This window comes from Rutidosis leptorrhynchoides, chromosome 7 (genome assembly GCF_046630445.1).
Source record: "Rutidosis leptorrhynchoides isolate AG116_Rl617_1_P2 chromosome 7, CSIRO_AGI_Rlap_v1, whole genome shotgun sequence".
NCBI lineage: Eukaryota > Viridiplantae > Streptophyta > Magnoliopsida > Asterales > Asteraceae > Rutidosis > Rutidosis leptorrhynchoides.
The window spans coordinates 87,962,841-87,972,470 of record NC_092339.1 but is presented as its reverse complement, the minus strand read 5'-3'; the positions used below and the strand labels follow the sequence as shown (position 1 = coordinate 87,972,470).

Sequence of the window (9,630 nt, the reverse complement as noted above, 5' to 3'; positions counted from 1 at the left end):
CATATCCATATTCATTTAGATCGTCCATATCCACGAATAATCGGGTGGATTGGATGGATATCCACTGGATCGGGTATCCATTGCCATCCCTAATCACACCCTTGGTAATTAATTAAAGTTTATAGAGTTTTTTAGTCTCTTCTTATCAAATCAAACACCTTAAAGTAGCTTCAAGTAATGAACAATTATAGCAAAACAACAAAGAACATCTGTCTTATGGTTATTTGACACTGTGTAGACATTGCTGAAATCTATTTGGAAGTTTAAAAATATAAACCTTACTCAACTGCCATTTAATTTTGCGTCTTCTAACTTCTTATTTGAAGTACAACTTATTAATAGTCCATCTGTTCTCCCATGCCTTTGATACAAGGAGTACTAAAATGGTGTTTAGAACGTGGTATAGTACTTTCGGTTGGTGCATAAACGTAATGCCTCTTTCATTTGGACTACTTACGAAATCAAAGTTATATTGTTAGATTTCATCCGTAGGGATAAGAGATACATCCGTACGGATAGAGTAGTGTAGCACGGATAAGTTACATCCATACGGATGAAGGACGCATCCGTACAGATACATCTGCACTCTATAAATAGGTGATTCCGGGTTCATTGTCAAGGTTACGAACCATAACACCTCTTAGCCTATTTCAGTCGTTCATTAACAAACCCTAATTTATTCCAAGTCACTCCAAGTCATTTTCAAGGCAATCGATCAATCAATCAAGTATTTTCGACTAAAAACACTATATCGAAGATTCCGCACTCGATATAGCTTTATACGATTGTTTAATTCTGTATAAACGATCCTACACTTTCAACACAAAAAAAATAAAGAAAACAACTTTAATTGATCTTGAAACATTTAACACTCATAAAATAAGAACAAAAAGCATTTAAAAATCCCAATGATCACACTTTTTTATCTAGGTTGAACCGTTTTGTAAAGAAAAGATCTCGAACCCAAAGGGGAGAAATGGAAAGAAACATGAACAGAGATGTCATATGACCATACACAATCTGTTTCGGTGGTTTCGCACTCAAAACCTTCTTTGCTACATGTCGTGCAAGTAAGGCCGCGTCAGTTGATTTACCAACTTGTGAAGCGCTAGCCCGCTCAGCTATTTCTTCGCTAAAATCCTTATAAAGTTCCCACTTGTAATTTGATAATTTCTCTATGTTATGACTCCCTAAATTGGATCTAATCGCCCCGGGAATCACTAATAATACATTAATCCCAAAGGGCTTTAGTTCCAATCGAAGAGTGTGCGAAATCGCGTGAATTGCAGCCTTACTAGAACAATAAGATCCAGCCCATGGTGTTGGTGCTTTTCCAACCACACTACCCACATTGACTATAACCCCACTTTTGTTAGAAGCCATAAAAGGCACAACTTGTTGCACCATTCTAAGTTGTCCTAATGTGTTGATTTCATAAGCTTTTTTTATATCATCTAACGAAAGCTCGGCTAGTGGGCCCGTGCTTCCTATTCCCGCGTTATTGATCAACACATCTATCCGTCCATGTTTGGATATTATCGCATTCACGGCTGATGAAACACTTGCATCCGATAAAACGTCAAGTTCTAAAGTGCCTATACCTTTTTCTTGAAGATCAGACAAATCGTCCATTCGTGAAGGTATATCTGTTGCAAAGACATGGCATTTTTGTTCGGCAAACGCCTTGCAGTATTCGTAGCCAATCCCGCCTTTAGCGCAACCTGTTACCAAAACAACTTTAGGATCATTCATATTATTGTTGTGGTTTAATCATTATGAATTATTGTCTACTTATAATTAAGGATAGCCTTTGTTATCTCCGTTTTTGTTTATTTTTGGCGAAAAATCGTTGAAATATAAATAAATAGGTCCTAATCATCCAAAAGATGTCCTGCCATAAACATTGCAAACATGGAAGAGGTCACTACCTCCATTTTCAATATATTGTTTAATCTTGGAATTAAAGAATATGCTTTGATTAGTTCAAGATTTGATTAGTTCAAGATTGATTGCAGGCCAAAGATCCAAGTGAAACACATTGATGTGAGGGCTTTTGTATTTATTTGAATGATAATAAAAAGGCGAAAACTTTATTAACAAGTGTAACTATTAAAGTTAAGAACTATTTGTACAATTTTGATATATGTGTTTGGAAATAATTTAAGGACCCAAAGAGAATAATTGAGTTTGTAAGTCCAAGTGTAAATTCAGGTGGGACTTGAAGAACACAAAGATCTATTTATCTATACAAAATCTAATAGAAACATGAATAACCAATGGACAAACAGATGTCAAAGAAAAAGACTTATCCTCACCATTAAAGTGACCTCATTTAAGTCTCTGCTAAGCAAATTCTGCAACTCTCTAATGGCAGGAGATGGACAGAGAGATTCTTAAAGTGAATATGACATCATTCACATGCTTTAAGGGCTATGTGTGACATTTCACAAGAGAGATGAGAGAACATTACTTTGCTAAATATGTTTTACTTCAAATAGTAATGAGGTGAAATTTATAGTAAGAAACAGTGACCCTGGCTACTATGTATATTACCTTTTTGCACAAACAGAGTAAAACTCTTGGAAATTTACAATCTTTACTAGTTCCTATATAAAAGTTTGAATTGAGTTTTAAATAACAAACATCAAACAAGCTAGAATCTTGCAAACTAGATCGTTAGATGCTACATTATAAGTATAACAGGACAGAGAACCCAAGAGAAGAAGAAGATAAAGTACCCAGAATCCTAGGACCCCTCTAGCCATAGGACCAAAAACATAGGGAAAAGAAGATTGGTTGTTTGTATTACTTTTTAGAGTAAATAATAATAATAATCACAAGAGAAGATTACTTGCATATTTTTTTCATTTATAGATGACCCACCGCGGGCGGCGGACTTTAAAAAACGACGCGTTTGCTATAATCACCGCAATGAAAATGTGCAACCGTGGTATCGCATGATTGAAATCCCAAAAGAAAACGTTCTCAACCGGAAGATACAAAAACGAAAGCAAAGAGGCTCAAGCCTAAAAAGTATAAACAACAAAACTAAACCATCTATCATCGAGCCTATAACCGAGAGCTAAATGAAAGAAACCGTGAAAAAACTAACAAACATCTAAACAAAGGCTAAACAAACGAATCAAGGGAATACAACTAAGTAGCAACCAAACACACTAAAAAACCACCTTCTTCATCTTACTGTAGATGGTCTTCCGGTCAATTCTTTTCTGATTCCGATTAACAATCTCAAAAATGTTGTTTTGGAAAGAACAAAGAAGTGGTGAATACATTATTACCCTATGTTTTGACCATAGTTGACTTACGTATTTTAACAGACGTGAAAGCTAGGGATCAAAGTCATACATTTTTTTAATATGTCATGGATGATCAATGTAATATTTAAACGAATGATCAATATATAATTTACACTTCTTCATATCAAAATGTTAAGAATAATTGAAGCATTGAATTCAATGCCCATGATCAGAAAAGTAGTTGGTTGGTAGGGAATTCCCTTATAAACAGTACACGGTTAAAAAAACATTTCACATGTTGATATACATGAAGGTTCCTTTCATAGTTTAATGTCTGTCTATGGTGACACAATGTTGGCCTTGAAAATATGGTCTTATTTTGGTTTTTACACCAAAGGCCCAAATAAATGTTACTTATATCTAGTTCTATAAATAGCTAGTCTGTTTTTTTAAGACATGTATTGGCCCGGCCCCCAGAATGTAGTGGAAAGGGACAAGTCGGACAACAAATCAATTGGAATTTTATTGTGGTTTATTCTAAGGTACAAAATTGGTTACTTTTATGATTAAAACTATTTAAAGGTGAAGCACAGACCAAATAGTGACATAACTTAACACCATGGTTGAAAATTTGAGAAGATTGACTTAATCAACTAAAACAAGATAATGAAAAAAAAAAAAAAAAAAAATTCAGTTGTGATCCTTTAAAAATAAAAGCACGATCTATTGATGCAAAAATCAATCCTAATGGCTTTTCAACTATGACGTTGTGTGTTCTAAGTTCTGATATTTATTCGTAATTGATGGTGAAGGTGTGAGTATTTACCGTTTTAATAAGACCGTGATTGATATTTTTTCGTTTTAATATATACTTCTTGTTGCCTTGCAATAAATAAAATAAGACGTAAGCTTAAGGTTACATATTTCTTGATGTGGGTATACGAGCATGTTTAATCATTAAAAACAAAATTAAACATGTAATACAACAGAGAAATAGATAAAGCACTTGAGTACTTTTTAGTTTTGACTTTTGAGGAAGTGTAACAAGATTAGTGTCAAGGCCCATGTCCTATGTCTACAATGTATAACAGAAGGCCAATGTGCTATTTTCTAAAGGGCCTATTTCTTTATTAACAGATCCAGAAGTATAAGTTGACATCAATAATTACGTTAGCCCAATGGGCCTATTCAGTCATACACTCTGTTTCGATTTTCTTTCTATTTCTCCTTGATACCTTTGTGTTGTTAACAATTTAATAAGGCATAGGTTTAATGTTGAGTGTGTAAGTTTGCCTTTTAAAAAATAAATATAAATAAAATTAGAACAGACTTACGCATACTTTTTCATACTCGGTTGAAATCAAGAAACCCAAAAAACCTTTACATATTATGTATAATTAACTAATTAACTTCACCTTAATTAGTTGCAAGTTGAGGTTTAAAGTGATAGCATTGTGTTGAAGAAACACTGTGTAAGCAATCATATTTAACAAGGTCACTTTCTTTCTTTTGAGACACATGCTACTAAAGTTCAAGGCTTAAAGCTCCTTTACTATGGATTAAGAGTTTTATGATCTATTCAAAGAATGCAATGAATGATTAAAATTATTTTTATTCCTGCTCCTTGGAGCCTTGGAGGATAAATTTTTTAAATCAAACATTAAAGATGTAATCATGTGTTTTGCCTTTAACTAGCGACTTTTACCTTTGCTAACTTGTACTTTTTTTTGTTTTTTGTTTTTTTTCCCAATAATATATAAAGAACAATTCATCTAATCTAATGTAACAATTGTATATGAGTATAAATTTCTTATAATCTTCTTATTAGTACCTAGTTAATTACTAAAATGCTTAAGATGATTATAAAACATTCAAATTGAAGACTGACTTCCATATCTAGATATACTTGTTGTAATGGCGTATCCTAGGGGATACACACATAAAATCATCACTTTTATACAGAAGAATGGATCAAAAAGCATAAAAATAACAAATTTGACATTTTATAGCAATTGCCGTCCAGCGCACAGCAGGCCGCCCAGCGTCATGCGTAAGCCCTGCAGGCAGCTTATATGCTTAAGCCCTTTTACTAGGCGCATGAGCGGCACGCAGCCAGGTCAGCCACGTCAAAGTTGGTTCCGGATACTTCACATAACAGAATTAATCAGCGATTGGCACGTATATCCCGAGAATTTCGGACATTCTACGCCTATAAATAGACCCCCTGGGTCACCACATTTCACATCATCTAATCTGAACTTTAGTCAGAGAGAAGTACATTTTCTCTCTCACACAGTTCCTTCTCACTCTAAAACATTAACCGTTTAGCAGCAAAATGCTAGACGGATCAATTACAGATTGATTCACAGATTGATTGAGGCCACCCCACGGATCTCTCATCCGTGTTCCGGGTCTGCACGAATTATTTCCCGAGGGCAAACATCAATCAACATATTATCTCTCCACGCTAGGTGCCTACGGTTCTGTACTGGTACCTTACACCCGCTATACGGAAAATCGTACCAACATATGGCGACATCCGTTTCAAAGACCAACAAGAATACCAAGAGCACAAAGGCAACTGAAGTCACTTCAACATGAGCAGCACTCGAACCAATCAATGAAAATATCATCGAGAATATACCAGTGGATCAATTAACTCTGGAAGAAACTTCAATCGAAGAAGGGGATCAATTGCACACTGGTGCAACAGAAGAGCATGTGCATGAAACCATACCACGATTGAAGAAACCATTGATGGGAAGCTCTAGTGGAGGAGTGTGGAAAGCTAGGCGAGGAACACACAATGTTTCTTTTAAGAGAACATCTGATGTAAATGTTAAGCATACTAGCAAAGGGAAATCAATTTCTAAAAAGCAATTGTTCAAGCTATTCAAACATTTGAATAATTTGGTGGATGATACTGAGCAAGAACGCAACGATGATGTAGTGACCCGAACTTTTCCATAATTATATATATTAAATGATATCTAATATTAACATGATTAAATGTTTCCAACATGTTAAGCAATCAAACTTGTTAAGACTTGATTAATTGTTATGAGTTTCATGTAGACAATTGACCCCCCAAGTTGACCGGCGATTCACGAACGTTAAAAACTTGTAAAAACTACATGATATATATATATATATATATATATATATATATATATATATATATATATATATATATATATATATATATATATATATATATATATATATATATATATATATATATATATATGGTTAACATGAGATTATGATAAGTAAGTATCTTACTAAGTGTATTAACAATGAATGATATACATAAAAATGAGATTATTGAATTAAGAAACTCGAAACGATATATATAACGATTATCGTTATAACAACGTCTTACTAAATACATATGAATCATATTAAGATATAGATACACTATGTTTAACATGATAAAATGATAATTAAGTATATCATTAAGTGTGTTAACAATGAACTACATATGTAAAAACAAGACTACTAACTTAAGGATTTCGAAACGAGACATATATGTAACGATTATCGTTGTAACGACATTTTAACGTATATATATATCATATTAAGATAAATTCATACATCATAATATAATTATAATGTAATAATTTAACATCTCATTAGATATAATAAACAATGGGTTAACAACATTAAATGAAATCGTTAACTTAAAGGTTTCAAAAGAACACTTACATGTAACGATTAACGATGACTTAACGACTCAGATAAAATGTATATACATGTAGTGTATTAAGATGTATTTGTACACTTTTGAAAGACTTCAAGACACATATCAAAGTACTTCTACTTAACAAAAATGCTTACAATTACATCCTCATTCATTTTCATCAAAATTCTACTCGTATGCACCCGTATTCGTACTCGTACAATACACAGCTTCTAGATGTATATACTATTGGTATATACACTTTAATGATCAGCTCCTTAGCAGTCCATGTGAGTCATTAAACATTTGGGAACCATCATTTGGCAACTAGCATGAAATATCTCACAAAATTACAAAAAATATTATAAATCATTCATGAATTATTTACATGAAAACAAACTTACACATCCTTTATATCTAATCCATATACCAACGACCAAAAATACCTACAAATACTTTCATTCTTCAATTTTATTCATCTAATTAATCTCTCTCAGGTTCTATCTTCAAGTTCTAAGTGTTCTTCATAAATTCTATAAGTTCTAGTTTCATAAAATCAAGAATACTCTCAAGTTTACAAGTCTACTTCCAAGCTTTCTAATCCATTTCAAGTGATCATCCAATCTCAAGAAATCTTTCTTATTTACAATAAGATATCTTTTTAATTCAAGGTAATACTCATATTCAAACTTTGGTTCAATTTCTATAACTATAACAATCTTATTTCGAGTGATAATCTTACTTGAACTTGTTTTCGTGTCATGATTCTACTTCAAGAACTTTCAAGCCATCCAAGAATCCTTTGAAGCTAGATCAATTTTTGTCGCTTTCAGTAGGTTTACCTACTAAACTTGAGGTAGTAATGATGTTCATAACATCATTCGATTCATATATATAAAACTATCTTATTCGAAGATTTGAACATGTAATCACTAGAACATAGTTTAGTTAATTCTAAACTTGTTCACAAATAAAGTTAATCCTTCTAACTTGACTTTTAAAATCTACTAAACACATGTTCTATATCTATATGATATGCTAACTTAATGATTTAAAACATGGAAACACGAAAAACACTGTAAAACCGGACATACGCCGTTGTAGTAACACCGCGGGCTGTTTTGGGTTTGATAATTAAAGACTATGATAAACTTTGATTTAAAAGTTGTTCTTCTGAGAAAATAATTTTTTTTATGAACATGAAACTATATCCAAAAATCATGGTTAAACTCAAAGTGGGAGTATATTTTTCAAAATGGTCATCAAGACGTCGTTCTTTCGACTGAAATGACTACCTCTTATAATATTGACTTGTAACCTGTATTTCCGACTATAAACTTATACTTTTTCTATTTAGATTCATAAACTTAAGTTCAATATAAAACCATAGCAACTTGAATCACTCAAAACGGATTTGAAACGAAGAAATGACGGGTAAAACAAAATTGGATAAATTTGCTAGTTTTTGCTACGAAAATTTTGTAACAAATCTAGACTAAACATATCCTAACTAATTTATATTGTATTATACATATTATGAAATCTTTGGATACCATAGACACGTATACAAAGTTTTGACATATCATATCGACCCATCTATATATATAAATTTCAGAACAACCATAGACACTCTATATGCAGTAATGTTTGAGTTAGCTATACAGGGTCGAGGTTGATTCCAAAATAATATATATACTTTGAGTTGTGATCGAGTCTGAGACTTGTATACACTGGGTCGTGGATTGATTCGAGATAATATATATTGCTTTATTTCTGTACATCTAACTGTGGACAACTAGTTGTAGGTTACTAACGAGGACTGCTGACTTAACAAACTCAAATCATTAAAACGTAATAAAAAAAATGTTGTAAATATATTTTGAACATACTTTGATATATATGTACATATTTGTTATAGGTTCGTGAATCGATCAGTGGCCAAGTCTTATTTCCGGCAAAGTAAAAATCTATGAAAGTGAGTTATAGTCCCACTTTTAAAATCTAATATTTTTTTTTTGGGATGAGAATACATGCAGCTTTATAAATGTTTTACAAAATAGATACAAGTACGCAAAACTACATTCTATGGTTGGATTATTAAACCGAATATCGCCCTTCAAGTCTGGTAACCTAGAATTAGGGAAATGGCCCCTAATTGAAGCGAATCCTAAAGATAGATCTATTGGGCTTAACAACCCCCATTCAGGTTATGGATGGTTTAGTACTTCGAGATTATTATACAGACGAGAGGTTCTGTTTTGAGGATATTCTTTGCATTATGTTAACGTCAGTTACCAGGTGTTCAACATATGAATGATGTTTATCTCTATACAGTTTACGAAATGCCTGATATGAGATGTGCTATAAAAATGAAATCTTGTGGTCTATTATTATGATTTGATAATATATAGGTTAAACCTATAACTCACCAACATTTTTGTTGATGTTTTAAGCATGTTTATTCTTAGGTGATTATTAAGAGTTTCCGCTGTTGCATACTAAAATAAGGACAAGATTTGGAGTCCATGCGTGTATGATATTGTGTAAAAACTGCATTCAAGAAACTTATTTTGATGTAATATATTCTTATTGTAAACCATTATGTAATGGTCGTGTGTAAACGGTATATTTTAGATTATCATTATTTGATAATCTACGTAATGATTTTTAAACCATTATTGATAAAATAAAGGT

At 32.4% G+C, this 9,630-nt stretch overlaps 1 protein-coding gene across 1 annotated transcript; it reads right to left on the bottom strand.

Annotated features, from left to right (window-relative positions):
- Positions 1 to 912: 912 nt before the first annotated feature.
- LOC139857033 (short-chain dehydrogenase ptmH-like) lies at positions 913 to 1,752 on the bottom strand. The gene has a single exon (XM_071845745.1). It carries the CDS (start codon positions 1,750 to 1,752, stop codon positions 913 to 915), a length of 840 nt encoding a protein of 279 aa, XP_071701846.1.
- Positions 1,753 to 9,630: the final 7,878 nt, after the last annotated feature.

Excerpts from the sequence above, each read along its gene's own strand:
- LOC139857033 (XM_071845745.1), bottom strand. The coding sequence starts at position 1,752 with ATGAATGATCCTAAAGTTGTTTTGGTAACAGGTTGCGCTAAAGGCGGG.